We start from the raw sequence: 19,857 nt of genomic DNA on the forward strand, positions 1-19,857 counted from the left end.
AGCACCCAGCACCCAGCATGTGTCACACCAGCTGCTCCTCAGGCTGCCAGCCCTCCTGCTGTGTGTCCAGCCCCTGCCAGGCATCCTGCTGTGTCCCCGTGAGCTGCAGGCCGGTCCTGTGTGTGGTGCCCTCCTGCCAGTCCTGCTGCCAGTCCTCTGGGTGCTGCCAGCCCTCTGGGTGCTGCCAGCCCTGCTGCCAGTCCTCTGGGTGCTGCCAGCCCTCCCTGCTCTGCAGCCCCGTGCCCTGTGCCCCCTCCTCCTGCTGTGTGTCCAGCCCCTGCCAGGCGTCCTGCTATGACCCCGTGAGCTGCAGGCCGGTGCTGTGCGTGGTGCCCTCCTGCCAGTCCTCCGGGTGCTGCCAGCCCTCCCTGCTCTGCAGCCCTGTGCCCTGTGCCTCCTCCTCCTGCTGTGTGTCCAGCCCCTGCCAGTCCTCCTGCCAGTCCTCCGGGTGCTGCCAGCCATCCTGCTCCGCCCTGCTCTGCAAGCCTGTGTCCTGTGGGACCCCGTCCTGCTGCTGAGCCTGGCTCTGCCAGCTGTGCCGCCTGCTGTCCCCCTGCACAGGTCCTGGCTGTGCCCCTGGGCTCTGCCCCAGAGGATGAGAAGTGGTCTCAGGCATCCTCTGAGTGGGGCAGGTACCAGGGCTCGCCCAGTGCCCCCTGTCCTGACTGAGCCCTCCCCCCACACCTCCTGTGAGCAAATAAACCTGCTTCCTGCACCCGTCCTCACCCTGGCTGTCCTGTTGCCTCTCTGTGGTGTCTTCTTGGGGCCACGTGGGTGAAGCCGTCTCCTCAGAGACCCTCTTCCCGCTGCCCTGCCATGGGGGGTGGTTGGCAGGACCATGCCCACTACCCACGGGACTCCGTTGTGCAGGAACTTCTAGAAATGGAGACAATCAGGTGGTGGGGCTGGGGGACAGCACAGGGCCTCTGCCAAGGGCTCTGCTGCCTGAGGCTCCAGGGCCCAGGTTCCATCCCCAGCACCACCAGCAGCCGGAGCTCAGCAGGGCTCTGGTCTCTCTCTGTGAATCTTTCCCTCTGCTGGTAAAAATCAATAAGAGGAGGCACAGAGGATAAAGTGTTGGACTCTCAGGCATGAGGTCCCGAGTTCCATCCCCAGCAGCACATGCACCTGGGGGACTCCTGGTGGAGAGAGAGACGGAGGAATCAGGTGTGCTGCAGGCTGGCAGGGGCTCCCTGAGGGAGGGGCGGGGGCCTGAGTGTCACAGGGCAGGGGAGCCCCAGAGGAAGGAGCAGGTGGCTGCCTTGGTGGGGCCCTGTCAGGGCTACTGCGTGTGCGGTCAGCTGGGCTGTCAGCAGAGAGACAGGATGGTGGGAAGGAGTCGGGGAGAGTCAGAACCAAACTGGACAGCAGGGAAGCCGGAAGTGACACATGTCTCTGGCACCGTGAAGGCAGAGAGGGGGCTGCCCGGGAGAGACCCTGCCCCACACAGCTCAGCCATTTTCTGCTACAAAGCCACAGACTGACGTCCTAAAGCCAGAGACCCAGCAGCCATCAGACACTGGGGGCCCAGCACTGCGGCTGAATGGGGCTCGGTGCTGTCGTGTCTCTGTCTCTCCATCTGTCTGTCTGTCTGTCCTGAAATAAAGTCTTCACAGAAGCAGAGAAAGTGTGCAGATGTGAGCCACGGACTCCGCCAAAAAGAGAAAATGAACCTTCTTCAAGCTCATGCTGTGACCCCAGAGAGAAGCTCAGATCCGGGCTGGGGAGACGGCACAGGGGGTCTGCAGCTGACTCTCCTGCCTGAGCCTCTGAGGCCCCAGGTTCAGTCCCCAGCTCCACCACCAGCCGGGGCTCAGCAGGGCTCTGCTTGCTGCCTCTGTCTCTGCTTCTCTCTGTATCCCACACTGCACATAATGAAACAGATTTTATAATTGCTTAGGGGAGGCTGGGGTAGGTAGCATAATGGTTCTGCCAAAGCATCTCCTGCCTGAGGCTCTGAGGTCTCATGATCAGTCCCCAGCTCCACCATCAGCCAGAGCTGAGCAGGGCTCTGGGAAGAAAGAAGAAAGGAAAGAGGAAATAGAAGAGGAGAGAGAGAGAGACAGAGAGAGAGAGAGAGAGCAAGGAACGGAGAAATAGAAAGGCAGAAATGAAAGACAGTAGGAGTGGGGCGGTAGCACAGCGGTTAAATGCACATGGCACAAAGCACAATGACCAGTTTAAGGTTACTGGTTCAAAACCCCGGCTCCCCACCTGCAGGGGAGTCGCTTCCCAGGCGGTGAAGCAGGTCTGCAGGTGTCTGTCTTTCTCTCCCCTCTCTGTCTTCCCCTCCTCTCTCCATTTCTCTCTGTCCTATCCAATAACGAGGACAACAATAACAACAACAATTATAACTTCAAGAATAAAACAACAAGGGCCACAAAAGGGAATAAGTTAATACATGTTCATATATTTGTCATTAATGGCTTGTTACAAGACTGTGACATGACGGGCTCTAGCCCCACACCGCAACCCCCAGCACAGCTCTGTGTGCCCCCCACGTCCCAAAGAGAGCCAGCAGAGCTCTTGCCAGGTGAGAGACAGTTTACTTGCTTCTGCTCTGTTTTTCCGAGTTCACATAAACCAGGTCTCTATTCCACATGAGTGGAACCTCCTGGTAGCTGTCTCTCCTCTCTTCCGAGATGAGACGAGATGGGGCGTGTTCAGGGCGGCGTGGCCGCAGCCTCCGTCTCTTGACTTACCTCACTAAGCCTCATCACCGCCATTCCATCCACTTGGTCTCAGAGGACACGATCTTGTCTTTTTCTCCCCTATGAATGACTTTATTTGTTAGTAATAGTTTGTTACAAGATTTAAGATGAAAATGTATTACAATGGAACATGATGGCAGAGGAGGACCTAGGGGGGTTGTGTTGTTCTGTGGAGAACTGGGAAATGTTATGCTTGTGCAAACTATTGTATTTACTGTTGACTGTAAAACGGCAATCCCCCAGTATTAAAACGATTGAAATAACTACAAAAAAAAGATTAAAATGTATAGCTCCACATCTCACCCACCACCAAAGTTCTGTCTCCCCACCTTCCAACCTCACAAGAACACAATGGCATCTTCGTTGATGACAGAGTGGTATTCCATGGAATATCGATCCCATAAATTCCTTACCTAGTTACTGGTTTGGGGGCATCTAGGCTGAATCCGTCCGATCTTCGGCTGTTATGAACAACACAGCTGTGATCACGGGGTGAACGTGTCCCTTCTAATTAGTGTTGAGTGTCCTCTGGGTAAATGGCCAAGAGTGGGATTACTAGGTCACAAGGCGACTGCATGTTTATTTGCTTAAGGACTCCCCATGCAAGCATTTTATTTTTAAAATAAATGTGTTTGTCTCTGCAGAGGTCAGCTGTGACTTGCTTGGGTGCTGAGGATTGAACCTGGGACCTGGGGCCGCGGGCGTGAAAGTCTGGTGAGCTACCATCTCTCAGTCCCAAGATTTGATTTGAAAGCAGAATCCCAGGAAGGCCTGGCGCCCCCAGGGCGAGGACGTTGGTCAGGCGACACCCAGCAGCCTCAGGGCGACCTGTCCCTGCCCCAGTCCTTGACACCCAGCAGCCTTAGGGCGACCTGTCTCTGCCCCAGTCCTTGACACCCAGCAGCCTCAGGGCGACCTGTCCCTGCCCCAGTCCTTGACACCCAGCAGCCTCAGGGCGACCTGTCCCTGCCCCAGTCCTCGCACTGGGTGTGAGTCTTCTAAAACTCCCACACACCTCTGCTCAGGTGGGTCGTCCAGATGGTGGCAAAGGCTGATGGCATATGGGCAATGGCCACGTGCCACACTCTGCCAGCTAGGGCTTTCAAGTGGCCTCTCAGGGCTGCACCGCCAGGGTGACCGGGTCCAAGGCCCTGACCCCAGGGGCAGGGTTGCTCGGCTCCGGCTAGGGGTGGCAGCAGGGACCTGGAGTCCCTGGAGGGCCATGGGGTCCCTGTCCCCACTGAGTCCAGTCTCCCGCTGGGTAGAATCCCTGACCAGGGTGCTGACTCACCAAGTTGCCCCCAGAGGAGCCTGAGTCAGCTCTCTGCCCAGGAAGGAGGAGGAGGAAGAGCTACTTCCTCCAGGAAGTATCCCCTGATCTGCAGGGACCAGTGGGGTATAAAGGAGGAGGGAGGGAGGCCAGCATAGCAACTCCATCTTCACCCTCCACCTGCAAACTGCACCCAGCACCCAGCACCCAGCACCCAGCACCCAGCATGTGTCACACCAGCTGCTCCTCAGGCTGCCAGCCCTCCTGCTGTGTGTCCAGCCCCTGCCAGGCGTCCTGCAGTGTCCCCGTGAGCTGCAGGCCCGTCCTGTGTGTGGTACCCTCCTGGCAGTCCTCCTGCCAGTCCTCTGGGTGCTGCCAGTCCTCTGGGTGCTGCCAGTCCTCTGGGTGCTGCCAGCCCTGCAGCCAGTCCTCTGGGTGCTGCCAGCCCTCCCTGCTCTGCAGCCCCGTGCCCTGTGCCCCCTCCTCCTGCTGTGTGTCCAGCCCCTGCCAGGCGTCCTGCTGCGTCCCCGTGAGCTGCAGGCCGGTGCTGTGCGTGGTGCCCTCCTGCCAGTCCTCCGGGTGCTGCCAGTCCTCTGGGTGCTGCCAGTCCTCTGGGTGCTGCCAGCCCTCCCTGCTCTGCAGCCCTGTGCCCTGTGCCTCCTCCTCCTGCTGTGTGTCCAGCCCCTGCCAGTCCTCCTGCCAGTCCTCCGGGTGCTGCCAACCATCCCGCTCTGCCCTGCTCTGCAAGCCCGTGTCCTGTGGGACCCCGTCCTGCTGCTGAGCCCGGCTCTGCCAGCTGTGCCGCCTGCTGTCCCCCTGCACAGGTCCTGGCTGTGCCCTGGGCTCTGCCCCAGAGGATGAGAAGTGGTCTCAGGCATCCTCTGAGTGGGGCAGGGACCAGGGCTCGCCCAGTGCCCCCTGTCCTGACTGAGCCCCCCCCCCCCTACACCTCCTGTGAGCAAATAAACCTGCTTCCTGCACCCATCCTCACACTGGCTGTCCTGTTGCCTCTCTGTGGTGTCTTCTTGGGGCCACGTGGGTGAAGCCGTCTCCTCAGAGACCCTCTTCCCGCTGCCCTGCCATGGGGGGTGGTTGTCAGGACCATGCCCACTACCCACGGGACTCAGTTGTGCAGGAACTTCTAGAAATGGAGACAATGAGGTGGTGGGGCTGGGGGACAGCACAGGGCCTCTGCCAAGGGCTCTGCTGCCTGAGGCTCCAGGGCCCAGGTTCCATCCCCAGCGCCACCAGCAGCCGGAGCTCAGCAGTGTTGACACAGGAAGGAGCAGGTGGCTGCCCTGTAGGCCCCTGTCAGGCCTGCCGCGTGTGCGGGCAGCTGGGCTGTCAGCAGACAGACACAAAAGGTGGCAAGGAGTCGGGGAGAGTCAGAACCAAAACAGGACAGCAGAGAAGCTAGAAGTGACACATGTCTCAGGCACCGTGAAGGCAGAGAGGGGGCTGCCCGGGAGAGACCCCGCCCCACCACAGCTCAGCCATTTTCTGCTACAAACCCACAGACTGATGTCCTAAAGCCAGAGACCCAGCAGCCATCAGACACTGTGGGGCCCAGCACTTCGGCTGGGCTGGGGCTCCAGGCTGTCATGTCTCTGTCTCTCCAATTGTCTGTCATTCTGTCCTGAAATAAAGTCTTCCCAGAAGCAGAGAAAGTGTGCAGATGTGAGCCACGGACTCCGCCAAAAAGAGAAAATGAACCTTCTTCAAGCTCCGGCTGTGACCCCAGAGAGAAGCTCAGATCCGGGCTGGGGAGACGGCACAGGGGGTCTGCAGCTGACTCTCCTGCCTGAGGCTCTGTGGCCCCAGGTTCAGCCCCAGCTCCACCACCAGCCGGGGCTCAGCAGGGCTCTGCTTGCTGCCTCTGTCTCTGCTTCTCTCTGTATCCCACACTGCAAATAATGAAACAGATTTTATAATTGCTTAGGGGAGGCTGGGGTAGGTAGCATAATGGTTCTGCCAAAGCATCTCCTGCCTGAGGCTCTGAGGTCTCATGATCAGTCCCGAGCACCACCATCAGCCAGAGATGAGCTGGGCGCTGGGAAGAAAGAAGAAAGGAAAGAGGAAATAGAAGAGAAGAGGAGAGAGAGAGAGAGAGAGAGAGGGAGAGAGAGAGAGCAAGGAATGGAGAAATAGAAAGGACGAAATTAAAGATAGATAGGAGTGGGCCGGTAGCACAGCGGTTAAATGCACATGGCACTAAACGCAAGGACAGGAGTAAAGGATCCCAGTTCGAGCCCCCGGCTCCCCACCTGCAGGGGAGTCGCTTCCCAGGCGGTGAAGCAGGTCTGCAGGTGTCTGTCTTTCTCTCCCCCTCTCTGTCTTCCCCTCCTCTCTCCATTTCTCTCTGTCCTATCCAACAACAAGGACAACAATAACAACAACAATTATAACTACAAGGGCAACAAAATTGCATAAGTAAATAAATAAATAAATTAATAAAAGACAGAAACAGGGGTGAGTAGTGGAGTACCTGGTTGAGCAGACACAGTTTCTGATTTCTGTCTCTATCCAATAAATAATCAAAAAAAACAAAAATATAAAAGCTATGTTTAAAAAAATAGAAAGATTATTACACAGCTATTAAGAACAATGAACCCACCTTCTCTGACCCGTCTTGGATGGAGCTAGAAGGAATTATGTTAAGTGAGCTAAGTCAGAGAGACAAAGATGAGTATGGGATGATCCCACTCAGCAACAGAAGTTGAGAAAGAAGAACGGAAAGGGAAACTCAGAGCAGGAGCTGACTGAATTTGGAGCAGGGCACCAAAGAAAAACCCTGGGTGGAGGGTGAGGGTGGATGTTCAGCTTCATGGGGCGGGGTGGGGGGATGCGGGGGGCAGTGAGGGGAGGGGATGGGACACAGTCTTTTGGTGGTGGGAATGGTGCTTATGTATACTCCTATCAATTTGCAGTCATGTAAATCACTTTAATTAATATGAGAGGGGAAACACTGATTGAATATCTCAAACTTTTTAAAGCACAGATTGAGTCTTTTTAATCCATGGGCTGAGGCTTTGATATGTCGACTCTCTTAAAAGCTGAGTCCCAGGAGAAAAAAAGCAACTGGTGGCACAGCTCTATGCAAACAATGTCAAAGGACATAAAATACGGTGAGGGTGTGTAGGACACAGCAAATCCTAACAAAGGGATTCTTCAAAGTTAACCCAATTCCCAAACAATGTGATTATTGCAATAACTATCAATAGTCTTCTTTAACCCGAAGGCAACAGGAATCTCCTGCTTCCTCCATAGAGCCTATGCTTCTCCCAATCCTGGAACCTCTGGGGTGGGGTTCACTTCCCTGATGCTTCTCTCAAGTCAGGCCAAATGATATTGCATCCGCTGATTCCAAACTAATCAACACAATGAGTACCACCTCAGCATGCTTCACCTCAGACTGTGTCCAGAGACATCAGGCACGGAATACCAACCCTTCACCCTCATCACTCAGGTGAGACCTTTCCTTTCATGGTATTCTCTAATTCCATTCCAGGAGGTTCACGCCCTAACAAAGTCCCAAAACCTAGATATAGACTAGGGCCCATGACATAGAGCATATGTTCACATGTATCCATAAATTAGGGCAAAATATATACCTGAAAGCAAAAGTACGCAGTAGTCTGCAGCGAGTCAGTATCAAGTTCCTAATGAAATAGTGTCTACTTAGACTGAGATACCCTCCTCACCTACTTCCTATTACAGCTCTCTCACTCACTCCAAAGCTAACCTCATCAAAGCAAGGACTTCTTCTTCTAGCGTTTGCCCTTCTTCCGTAGCCAGTCAACAGCATCAGGTTGAGCCTGATGTCAAGTTTCGAGACCTCCTTTGAATCTGGAGAAGTGGCAGTCGTTGACTATGTGGGTCATAGTCTGTCTGGAGCCACAGGGGCAGTTCGGGTCATCTCTGGCTCCCCAGCGAAGGAACATAGCGGCGCACCGGCCATGGCCTGTTCGATAGCGATTGAGGAGGGCCCAATCATAACGTGCTAGGTCAAAGCCGGGTTGACGCTCGCAGGGGTCTGTGATGAGGTGTTTGTTCTTGACCTCAGCTGACTGCCAGCTCTGTTTCCAAGAGACTGGAACAGAGAAGTTCAGTGTAGGCGTAGGGGACCAGATTGGGTGACGAGACGTCAAGCGTTGGACAGGGTGGGCAAAGATATCCGAGTATATTGGCAGGTCCGGCAAGGACTGCAAAATCTGAATAAGGGCAAGAGACTGGCAGACGTTAACGATGACTCTTCAGTCACCATCAGGCCACCCCACCAGCTGGGGCCCTAGTCGGGGAGTCCTGAGATTCCCAGATTTGATGGGCCTAGACCTCGAATAAATCCCTCTCTCCATCGTCACCGGTCATCTCTATCAGCAACAACACAATAGACCCCTTTGTGGGCCCCCAGAGGACCTTGCCCTGAACTCGGATCAACAACAGTAGAGAATGTTCCATCCTCTGAAGGGAGGCTGGACAACATACTCTGTGCTCCACTTGAGGAAGATGGGTCCTGATGTTGGGGCAGCTTGGAACGTTCCTACTCATGACCACAGACTGTGAGCTCAGATCTACAGGGATGCAGAGGTCACACAGGCTCCTAAGCTGATTATAGGCCCCAGATCACATCAAATTGTTGGGGTTTATATTAATATTGATACCATTTTCCCATATTAGGGAGCTACTCTCTTCCTTGAACCAGCTTTCTGGTCCTTTTCCCAGCCATGACATCATCTCCCCAGACAATAATTAGGATTCACTTGCGTATCAGATTTCATGCTCTGGTAAAAAACAAAACAAAAACAGAACACTAGTATAACTAGAGGCCCTTTGGAATATAACTAAAATATGCCTACTAGCTATCTACAAAGGGAGGACGCCCCCCCACACATACACACTTCATCTGCACTATTCCAGCCTTTAGGTCCATGATTGTCCAATAATTTGTTTGGCTTTGTATGTTAACTCTCTTTTCAGCCACCAGGTTCCAGATGCTAACAGGATGCTACTGACTTCCCTAAACAGACAACCCCACCAATGTTTCCTGGAGCCCTGCTTCCCCAGAGCCCTGACCCACTAGGGAAAGAGAGAGACAGGCTGGGACTGTGGATCCACCTGTCAACACCCATGTTCAGTGGGGAAGCAATTACAGAAGCCAGACCTTCCACCTTCTGCATCCCACAATGGCCTTGGGTCCCTAATCCCAGAGGGATAAAGAATAGGAAAGCTGTCAGGGGAGGGGATAGGATACGGAGTTCTGGTGGTGGGAATTGTGCGAAGCTGTACCCCTCTTATCCTATGGTTTGTGAATAGTTCCTTTTCATAAATAAAAGATTTTAAAAATTAGAAAGATAGATAAATAAATAAACAAATAAATAAAAGTTTACAAAGTAGTGGATTCTTAGCGCCGGCACCGAGCTCCAGAGCACCTGGCGCAATGATAAAGACGAGAAGAGAGAGAGAGACACTGAGTTGTGTCTCTGGTGCCCCACACGCTGTGTCCAGCCCGGGTCCCTCCTCAGAGCCAGACTCTGACTCCATCCGTCCATCTATCTGTCCATGCGTCTGTCCCATGCTCCTTCTTCAGGGTGGGTCCCTGCACCAGCCTGCCTTCAGGGTCTCTCTCCCCAGAGGACACAGCCCTGGGTGCCGCGTGCTGGGTGAGCGTCTGCAGACCCTTAGGTCCCCAGACCCTCCTGCTCCTGACAGAGTCCCTCCCCCACTGCTGGCCCTGGGCTCTGAGCCTTGACACCAGCAGGTGCCAGCTCAGAGTCACCCCTCAGGGGCCACCTGCCCTGCAGCACCCAGCCCCAGCCCAGCACCCCAGGCACCCCTGGTGGTCAGCCTGCTCTGGTCCATCTCTGGGACCAGCTGTCCACCTGGGGGTGGGGGTCAGTCCAGTGCCCAGGTGGGGGTAGGCTCCAGAGGAGGGGCAGGAGGGCAGAGTCCAGGCTTGGCAGGCCCGTGAGCTCCTCAGACTCATGGTCACAGGGACAGCCCCCGGGGGAGGCAGGGCCCCAGGGACAAAGGCTTGTGGGGAGCAGGCTAGGAGGACTTCCTGGAGGAGGTGGTGCTGGGGGATCAAGGAAACAGCCTGGAGGAAGTCAGGAGGTGCTTCCGTGCTGCCTGACGCCCACAGCCAGGTATAAAGGCTGAGGGAGGGAGGGATCCCAGCACACCACCTCCACCCTCACCCTCCACAGCACCCAGCACCCAGCACCCAGCACCCAGCATGTGTCACACCAGCTGCTCCTCAGGCTGTCAGCCCTCCTGCTGTGTGTCCAGCCCCTGCCAGGCGTCCTGCTGTGTCCCCGTGAGCTGCAGGCCCGTCCTGTGTGTGGTGCCCTCCTGCCAGCCCTACAGCCAGTCCTGTGGGTGCTGCCAGTCCTGTGGGTGCTGCCAGCCCTGCAGCCAGTCCTCTGGGTGCTGCCAGCCCTCCCTGCTCTGCAGCCCCGTGCCCTGTGCCCCCTCCTCCTGCTGTGTGTCCAGCCCCTGCCAGGCGTCCTGCTGCGTCCCCGTGAGCTGCAGGCCGGCGCTGTGCGTGGTGCCCTCCTGCCAGTCCTCTGGGTGTTGCCAGTCCTCCTGCCAGTCCTCTGGGTGCTGCCAGCCCTCCCTGCTCTGCAGCCCTGCACCCTGTGCCCCCTCCTCCTGCTGTGTGTCCAGCCCATGCCAGTCCTCCTGCCAGTCCTCCGGGTGCTGCCAGCCGTCCCGCTCTGCCCTGCTCTGCAAGCCCGTGTCCTGTGGGACCCCGTCCTGCTGCTGAGCCCGGCTCTGCCAGCTGTGCCGCCTGCTGTCCCCCTGCACAGGTCCTGGCTGTGCCCCTGGGCTCTGCCCCAGAGGATGAGAAGTGGTCTCAGGCATCCTCTGAGTGGGGCAGGGACCAGGGCTCGCCCAGTGCCCCCCGTCCTGACTGAGCCCTCCCCTACACCTCCTGTGAGCAAATAAACCTGCTTCCTGCACCCGTCCTCACCCTGGCTGTCCTGTTGCCTCTCTGTGGTGTCTTCTTGGGGCCACGTGGGTGAAGCTGTCTCCTCAGAGACCCTCTTCCCGCTGCCCTGCCATGGGGGGTGGTTGGCAGGACCATGCCCACTACCCACGGGACTCAGTTGTGCAGGAACTTCTAGAAATGGAGACAATCAGGTGGTGGGGCTGGGGGACAGCACAGGGCCTCTGCCAAGGGCTCTGCTGCCTGAGGCTCCAGGGCCCAGGTTCCATCCCCAGCGTCACCAGCAGCCGGAGCTCAGCAGTGTTGACACAGGAAGGAGCAGGTGGCTGCCCTGTAGGCCCCTGTCAGGCCTGCCGCGTGTGCGGGCAGCTGGGCTGTCAGCAGACAGACACGAAAGGTGGGAAGGAGTCCGGGAGAGTCAGAACCAAAACAGGACAGCAGAGAAGCTAGAAGTGACACATGTCTCAGGCACCGTGAAGGCAGTGAGGGGGCTGCCCGGGAGAGACCCCGCCCCACCACAGCTCAGTCATTTTCTGCTACAAACCCACAGACTGATGTCCTAAAGCCAGAGACCCAGCAGCCATCAGACACTGGGGGCCCAGCACTGCGGCTGGGCTGGAGCTCCAGGCTGTCTTGTCTCTGTCTCTCCATCTGTCTGTCAGTCATTCTGTCCTGAAATAAAGTCTTCCCAGAAGCAGAGAAAGTGTGTAGATGTGAGTCACAGACTCCGCCAAAAAGAGAAAATGAACCTTCTTCAAGCTCAGGCTGTGACCCCAGAGAGAAGCTCAGATCCGGGCTGGGGACACGGCACAGGGGGTCTGCAGCTGACTCTCCTGCCTGAGCCTCTGAGGCCCCAGGTTCAGCCCCCAGCTCCACCACCAGCCGGGGCTCAGCAGGGCTCTGCTTGCTGCCTCTGTCTCTGCTTCTCTCTGTATCCCACACTGCAAATAATGAAACAGATTTTATAATTGCTTGGGGGAGGCTGGGGTAGGTAGCATAATGGTTCTGCCAAAGCATCTCCTGCCTGAGGCTCTGAGGTCTCATGATCAGTCCCCAGCTCCACCATCAGCCAGAGATGAGCTGGGCGCTGGGAAGAAAGAAGAAAGGAAAGAGGAAATAGAAGAGGAGAGAGAGAGACAGAGAGAGAGAGAGAGGGAGAGAGGAGGGAAGGTAGCAAGGATGGGAGAAATAGAATGAGGAAAGAGAGAGAGATGGGAGTACTATGGTCGGGTAGTGTATTAAGGAAGGTGGCACCAATCGCAAGGACCGGCTTAAGGTAAGGATCCTGGTTCGAGTCAGGGCTCCCCACGTGCAGGGGAGTCGCTTCACAGTCTTTCTCTCCCCCTCTCTGTCTTCCCCTCCTCTCTGCATTTCTCTCTGTCCATCCAAAACCACAAAGTCAATAACAATAATTATAACTACAACAATAATACAACATGGGAACAAAAGGATATAAATACATAAATATGGAAAAAAGAATGATAGAAAAGGGGTGAGTGGTGTAGCACCTGGGTGATGGCACGAGGCTATAGTGCACAAGGGTTCAAGGCCCTGGTCACACCGACAGTGGGAAAGTTTGGCGAGTGGTGAAGCAGGTCTCTCTCTGGGTCTCCCACTCTATTTCCCCCTCTCTCTTGATTTCTGACGGCCTCCATCCAAAAAATACATAAAGATAACAAAAAATATAAAATAGGAAGAAAAATAAATAAACAAACAAATGAATAAATAAAAGTTTGCGAATTAGTGGATTCTTAGCGCCGGCACCGACTCCAGAGCACCTGGCGGCAATGATAAAGACGAGAAGAGAGAAACACTGAGTTGTGTCTCTGGTGCCCCACACGCTGTGTCCAGCCCGGGTCCCTCCTCAGAGCCAGACTCTGACTCCATCCGTCCATCTATCTGTCCATGCCTCTGTCCCGTGCTCCTTCTTCAGGGTGGGTCCCTGCACCAGCCTGCCTTCAGGGTCTCTCTCCCCAGAGGACACAGCCCTGGGGTGCCGCGTGCTGGGTGAGCGTCTGCAGCCCCTTGGGTCCCCACCGCCCCCAGACCCTCCTGCTCCTGACAGAGTCCCTCCCCCGCTGCTGGCCCGGGGCTCTGAGCCTTGACACCAGCAGGTGCCAGCTCAGGGTCACCCCTCAGGGACCATCTGCCCTGCAGCACCCAGCCCCAGCCCTGCACCCCAGGCACCCCTGGTGGTCAGCCTGCTCTGGACCATCCCTGGGACCAGCTGTCCACCTGGGGGTGGGGGTCAGTCCAGTGCCCAGGTGGGGGCAGGCTCCAGAGGAGGGGCAAGAGGTCAGAGTCCAGGCCTGGCAGGCCCGTGAGCTCCTCAGACGCATGGTCACAGGGACAGCCCCCGGGGGAGGCAGGGCCCCGGAACATGGGCTTGTGGGGAGCAGGCTATGAGGACTTCCTGGAGGAGGTGGTGCTGGGGGATCAAGGAAACAGCCTGGAGGAAGTCAGGAGGTGCTTCCGTGCTGCCTGACGCCCACAGCCAGGTATAAAGGCTGAGGGAGGGAGGGATCCCGGCACACCACCTCCACCCTCACCCTCCACAGCACCCAGCACCCAGCACCCAGCACCCAGCATGTGTCACACCAGCTGCTCCTCAGGCTGCCAGCCCTCCTGCTGTGTGTCCAGCCCCTGCCAGGCGTCCTGCTGTGTCCCCGTGAGCTGCAGGCCCGTCCTGTGTGTGGTGCCCTCCTGCCAGCCCTGCAGCCAGTCCTCTGGGTGCTGCCAGCCCTGCAGCCAGTCCTCTGGGTGCTGCCAGCCCTGCAGCCAGTCCTCTGGGTGCTGCCAGCCCTCCCTGCTCTGCAGCCCTGTGCCCTGTGCCCCCTCCTCCTGCTGTGTGTCCATCCCCTGCCAGTCCTCCTGCCAGTCCTCTGGGTGCTGCCAGCCCTGCTGCCCTACCCTGGTCTGCGAGCCTGTGTCCTGCGTGACCCCCTCCTGCTGCTGAGCCTGGGGTCCCCTCGGTAGGGTGAGGAGCTGAGGCTCTGAGCTGTGACCAGGCAGCTGACCCTCGTCCTCCCGGCCCCCTGATCTGCTGGACCACAGGGTCTTTCCCGGCCTGTAGTGAGACTCGACCCCCAGCTCAGAATGAAATAAACTCGGGTCCAACTCAGTCTGTGTCTATGGCTCTCCTTCTGGGGTGGGAGGCTGAGGAGTGGGTGTCCCAGTCTGGCGGGTGGTGGAAGGAACTTGGGGGTCAGCTTTCTAGTTCTGGGGGCTCTAGGGAACTTGGGGTCCAGGTCTATAGCTCTGGGTGTGGGCAAACGTGGGGCATCTCCCTGTCCGGAGGGGTGGGGAACATCACTGCCTAGCAGATGGAGGTGACCCCAGGTGGCTGATGTCACGTCAGGACATAGGACGGAACACAGGGATGGGGGTCAAGGAGGAGACCAAAGAATTGGGAGCTAGCGGTCATTCCGTGTCTTGGAGTCCAGACCCCCGACACCCTCCTTTGCCCTCCCCCCACCAGACAAAGACCCTGAGTGCTGATTTGTTCTGTGCAGAGGACATGGGGGCTGGACTCCACTGTCGATTCTGGGGGACACAGTCCAGCCCCGGACAGGGTGCTCAGAACCAGAAGACATCAGGTGGTGGCATCTGTGACCAGAGGGGACACGCTGGGAGCAGATTTGCTGGGACCCCCAGAGCCCTAGGCCATGGTGGCAGCTACTGCCAGGTGGGGGTTCCTCCCCAGATCCTGGGGGGATAGGGAGAACAAGACCCACTGTGAGGTCCTGAGCCCCTGGGGGAGTGGCAGACCCAGAACTCTGGTTGGGCAAGTGGTGGGTGGCAGAGGGGGCATCCTGACGGCAGGAGCCCTGAGCACAGCAGGTAGGGGCAGGAGGCCAGGTCAGGAACCAGCAGAGCAATCAGAGGGACAAGTTCTGGGGGACCATCTAGAAGCTTCCACTGTGATGAGCCAAGAAACGCAGAGGAGAGGCCGCACCGGGTCAAGCGCTCACAGTACAAAGCTTTGGGACCCGCACAAGGACCTAGGTCCAGGCCCAGGTCCCCTACCTGCAGAGATGACACTTCACAAGCAGTGAAGCAGGTCTGCGGGTGTCTCTCTGCCTCTCTCCCTCTCTCTCTCCCCTCCTCTCTCAATTTCTCTCTGTCCTGTCCAATAAAACTAAAAAAAATTGCCGCTAGGTGCAGTGGATTCGTAGTGCTGGCACCGAGCCCCGGAGGTAACCCTGGAGACAAAAATATAAATGAAAAAAAGAGGGTGATAAGGAAGACATGAGGCAGGGGGAGTACCGCCACTGTGAGCACCTTCTCGCCGTCACCCTGGGCCCATGGCCCCCAAACCCCACAGGGAATAAACCTGCACAGCTGGGTCCCTCCCGCCCTCCCCCAGGCTAGCTGCCCCCAGGGGCAGGGCCCAGAGCAGAGCCAGGAGAGCAGAGCAGCACAGAGGGTGACTGGGCTCAGGGCTGGAGTAGGTGTCGCATTTGGGGTGTGTGTGTGTGTGTGTGTGTGTGAGAGAGAGAGAGAGAGAGAGAGAGAGAGAGAGGGAGAGGGAGGGAGAGGAAGTGAAAGCAGAAGCATAGATAAAATAGGGAAATACAGATGATGACATAGGTCATGGAGAAGCAGGGCAGTGTCCAGAGGAGGGGCTGGGGACACGGCACTCTGGGGGTGGGAACAGAGAGGAATTATACCCCTGTGACCTCATGATTTTGTAAATCCATATAAACCACTCATATAAAATCAAAAAGAGAGAAAAGATGGATAAGTGAATGAATAGGAGGCTGGGCGGGGGCTCAGTGGGCAGAGCCCGCCAGGTGTGAAGCCCCGGCTTCGACCCCCAGAACCACATGGGAGCACGGTGGATGGTGGATGGCGCCGTCGTAAGCCCATATAAATACGGGGTACAGATGGGGCCGGGAAGGTCCCGGCACTGCCCTGCGCACTCAAGGCCTCGTGCCTAGTGTCAAGTGAGGGGCGTGCGGGGAAGGGCCCAGCTGTCCCCACGGAGAACAGGGAGCTCAGGGGACACGGGACCAGCCAGCACCCGGTGAGAGCAAGGTGCTGGGGGCAGGGGCAGCCCCATCTGCTCACATGGCTTCCTCCCTGGCCTCCTCCGCAAAGGACTTCCGGAACTTTCTGAGCTGGAGAGGCCAGCCAGTCACGGCAGGCCCGGCAGGCCTCATGTGCCCGTGATGTGGTGGTCAAGGTGACTGAGTCCTCTGGCTCTGGCCCCCGGGGTCTCCCAGCCTTGTGTCTCTGAAAGAGGGCTCAGTAGAGGCCCTGGCCTGCTGGGGACCCAGAAGCTTCTTTCTTTTTCTTTTTTTTAAATAATCTTAATTATTATTATTATTATTTTTTACCAGAGCACTGCTCAGCTCTGGCTTATGGTGGTGTAGGGGATTGAACCTGGGACTTGAGAGCCTCAGGCATGAAAGACTCCTTGCATAACCATTATGCTATACCCCCACCCATATTAATCTTAAACATTAAAAAAATTATATTTATTTATTTATTTATTTATTTATTTATTTATTTATTTATTTATTGGCTAGAGACAGCCAGAAATCAAGAGAGGAGACACTTGTGGCCCTGCTTCACCACTCACGAAGCTTCTCTACTGCAGGTGGGGTCCGGGGGCTTGAACCTGGGTCCTTGTGCACTGTGTGTGAGCTCAGCCAGGTGTGCCACCACCCGGCCCCACCTCCCCTCAGAAGTTTCTTTATGGCAGGTTTGGAATGATGGGGGTGGGGTTCTGGAGGCTCTGCTGACCAGGGGTGTCGGTCAGTGGGTCTGGTCACCCTGGTGGCTGAGACAGGACGTCCCACCCTCCAGGCACTGCAGGGGAAGTCAGGCTCCCAGGTCAGAGGGTTAGCGTCTGGGGGCCCAGGGGTGGGGAGGGGGCTGAGAGGACCAGAGGGGACAGCTGAGGCCAGGGCTGGGCCTGGTGCTGTTAATGACCAGAGGCCATGGGGCTTGGTGGCCATGGGGCTTGGTGGCCATGGGGTGTGGGGGCCATGGGGCTTGGGGGCCATGGGGCTTGGGGGCCATGGGGCTTGGTGGCCATGGGGTTTGGGGGCCATGGGGCTTGGGGGTCATGGGGCTTGGTGGCCATGGGGCTTGGGGGCCATGGGGTTTGGGGGCCATGGGGCTTGGGGGCCATGGGGCTTGGGGGCCATGGGGCTTGGTGGCCATGGGGCTTGGGGGCCATGGGGCTTGGGGGCCATGGGGCTTGGTGGCCATGGGGCTTGGTGGCCATGGGGTTTGGGGGCCATGGGGCTTGGGGGCCATGGGGCTTGGGAGCCAGGGGCTTGGGGGCCATGGGGCTTGGGAGCCAGGGGCTTGGTGGCCATGGGGTTTCCGGGCCATGGGGCCTGGGGGCCATGGGGCTTGGGAGCCAGGGGCTTGGGGGCCATGGGGCTTGTTGGCCATGGGGCTTGTTGGCCATGGGGCTTGGTGGCCATGGGGCTTGGGGGCCATGGGGCTTGGGGGCCATGGGGCTTGGGGGCCATGGTGTTTGGGGGCCATGGGGCTTGGGAGCCATGTGTATTGGGGACCATGGGGCTTGGGGACTGTTGGGCTTGGTGTCTGTGTTGCTTGGTGGCCATGGTGCTTGGTGGCCTTGCGGCTTGGGGGTCGTGGGGCTTGGGGTTTTGGGACTGTGGGCTTGGGGTCTGTGGTTCTTGGGGCCCATGGTTATTGGGGACCATGTGGCTTGGGGACTGTGGGGCTTTGGGGTTTGGGGATCATGGGCTTGGGGACCATGGAGCTTAGTGGCTGTGGTGCTTGTGGGCCGTGGTGCTTGGGGACTGTGGGGCTTGGCGGCCATGGTGCTTTCGGTCCATTGTGCTTGGGGACTGTGGTGCTTGGGGGCCGTGGTTCTTGGGGATCGTGGGGTTTTTTATTCGCATCTCTTGACCCACCACCCCTGCAGGCTCCATTCCCCTTCTGCCCCCCCCCCCACCCCTGCAGCAGGCACCTCCCCCTCCCACAGCCATAACCACTCCTGGGGGCCTGGTCGAGGGCGGAGGAAGGGCAAACACATGTCTGCATGTCTTGGGTTTTTATTGAACAGGTTTTGACAAGTCACGGGGAGCCCAGCAGCCCATCCTAGCGGGGTGGGGGGGATGTGTGTGCAGGTGATGTCACCCAGGGGACAGGTGGCCCTGTACCCTGGGGGGGGTTGGCGGGAGCCGGGCTGGTGACTGGAGCCTCACTCACAGCAGGCGGGGCAGGGGCGGGGGCAGGCGGGCCGGCACAGCAGGGACACGCTGGAGGAGCGGCATGGGCACGGGCACGCGGGGGCACAGCACGCAGGGCGGCACAGCAGGGACACGCTGGACGAGGGCCGGCAGAGGGACCCCCCACAGCAGGTGGGCGGGCGGCACGTGGGGCCTGAGCAGGGGGAGGCCTCGCAGCAGACGGGCACACAGCACACGGGCTTGCAGCACACGGGCTGGCAGCAGGCTTGCACGCAGCACACGGGCTTGCAGCAGACGGGCGTGCAGCACACGGGCTGGCAGCAGGCGGGCACACAGCACATGGGCTTGCAGCAGGCGGGCTGGCAGCAGGCGGGCACACAGCAGGGCTGGCAGCAGGAGGGGCCGCAGGGGCAGGGGCAGGCCGGCTGGCAGGGGCCGCAGGGGCAGGGGCAGGCTGGCTGGCAGGAGCCGCAGCCACAGCTCACGGGGGAGCAGAGGAGGGTCGGGCAGGGGCTGCAGGGGCAGCAGGGCGGCGGGCAGCAGCTCTCCTCCGGGCAGTCGTCCCCCTGCCAGGAAGACTCGGGGCAGGAGTCGCAGGACGCGGGCAGGCAGACCCGGCTGTCGTAGCTCAGGTCGCTGGAGCACAGGGACAGGGTGGAGGCAGCCATGGCGAGGAGGCGAGGGAGAGGCGGGACGAGGGAGCGGGTGTTTGAGTGAGTGGGGGAGTGAGTGTGTGAGAAGGAGGTGGTGGGCCTGAGGCTTTTATCCCCCCGATGGCGTCGGGCTCAGGCAACTGCTTCCCTGTTGATGTTTGGCAGCTGCAGGACACCCTCATTATCGAGGCTCACCCCCACAGCACCCCCACATTAAGCCCCAAGTCCTGGAGTTTCCTGCTGAGCGGCCTTGCCTGAGGTCCCTGGAGAGCAGGGGTGTGGGCACCCTGGGTCGGGCACCCATTCTCACTCCAGCTGCACCCCTAAGGAGCCTGGGGAGGGAGTCACTGAGCAGGAGACGCAGGACTAGCTCCCTCGGGACCCGAGAAGTGACTCAGGGAGCCAGCAAAGTAAATAAATACACAGAAGCAAGCAAGCTGTTTCCTTGTGACACTCAATGCTCTCTTGATTTAGTTTTATTTTATTATTTTTTTCTGGGGGATTAATGGTTTACAGTCAACAGTAAGATACAGTCGTTTGTACATGTGTGACATTTCTCAGTTTTCCACAGAACCATTCAACCTCTTCTAAGTTGTATTTATGTTTATTTAATTTTTATTTATTTTTAATATTTTATTTTTATTTATTCCCTTTTGTTGCCCTTGTTGTTTTATTGTTGCTGTTGTTACTGATGTTGTCATTGTTGGATAGGACAGAGAGAAATGGAGAGAGGAGGGGAAGACAGAGAGGGGGAGAGAAAGACAGACACCTGCAGACCTGCTTCACCGTCTGTGAAGTGACCCTCTGCAGGTGGGGAGCTGGGGGCTCGAACCAGGATCCTTAAGCTGATCCTTGTGTCCCCTCCATGCTGACCGCACCCTGCTGTGACCCCAGGGAGACCAGCTCTCCCCCGCAGAGCAGGCGCCAGCTATGTGTACTGTCTGAGTGGGGAGGCACCTGCCCACTGGCCCTGGGGACCTGCCTGCCTGGCCCTGGGGACCTGCCCACTGGTCCTGGGAACCTGCCCGCCTGGCCCTGGGGACCCGCCTGCCTGGCCCTGGGGACCTGCCTGCCTGGCCCTGGGGACCCACCCGCCTGG

At 58.0% G+C, this 19,857-nt stretch overlaps 2 protein-coding genes across 21 annotated transcripts in view; one reads left to right on the plus strand and one right to left on the minus strand.

Annotated features, from left to right (window-relative positions):
- Nucleotides 1-14,046, plus strand: part of LOC103128196 (keratin-associated protein 10-4-like) — a 67,453-nt gene extending 53,407 nt beyond the window's left edge. For 12 of the 20 annotated variants that reach the window (XM_060198759.1, XM_060198745.1, XM_060198743.1 and 9 more), the window contains 3 exons: nucleotides 4,405-4,596; nucleotides 10,393-10,548; nucleotides 13,676-14,046. In XM_060198759.1, the coding sequence (XP_060054742.1) occupies nucleotides 4,405-4,596; nucleotides 10,393-10,548; nucleotides 13,676-13,883 (556 nt within the window). In that variant the 3' untranslated portion in view covers nucleotides 13,884-14,046. Of the gene's footprint in view, nucleotides 1-4,369; nucleotides 4,597-10,392; nucleotides 10,951-13,645 lie in introns of those variants that run through there. The other 8 variants (XM_060198746.1, XM_060198741.1, XM_060198752.1 and 5 more) reach the window with 8 other exon arrangements.
- A 3,908-nt stretch (nucleotides 14,047-17,954) lies between these two features.
- LOC103128195 (keratin-associated protein 10-8-like) lies at nucleotides 17,955-18,855 on the minus strand. Its single transcript, XM_007539061.2, has one exon. The coding sequence runs from the start codon at nucleotides 18,771-18,773 to the stop codon at nucleotides 18,117-18,119; it is 657 nt and encodes a 218-aa protein (XP_007539123.2). The 5' UTR covers nucleotides 18,774-18,855; the 3' UTR covers nucleotides 17,955-18,116.
- Nucleotides 18,856-19,857: the final 1,002 nt, after the last annotated feature.

The sequence above is a fragment of the Erinaceus europaeus genome, chromosome 9 (assembly GCF_950295315.1).
Source record: "Erinaceus europaeus chromosome 9, mEriEur2.1, whole genome shotgun sequence".
Classification (NCBI taxonomy): domain Eukaryota; kingdom Metazoa; phylum Chordata; class Mammalia; order Eulipotyphla; family Erinaceidae; genus Erinaceus; species Erinaceus europaeus.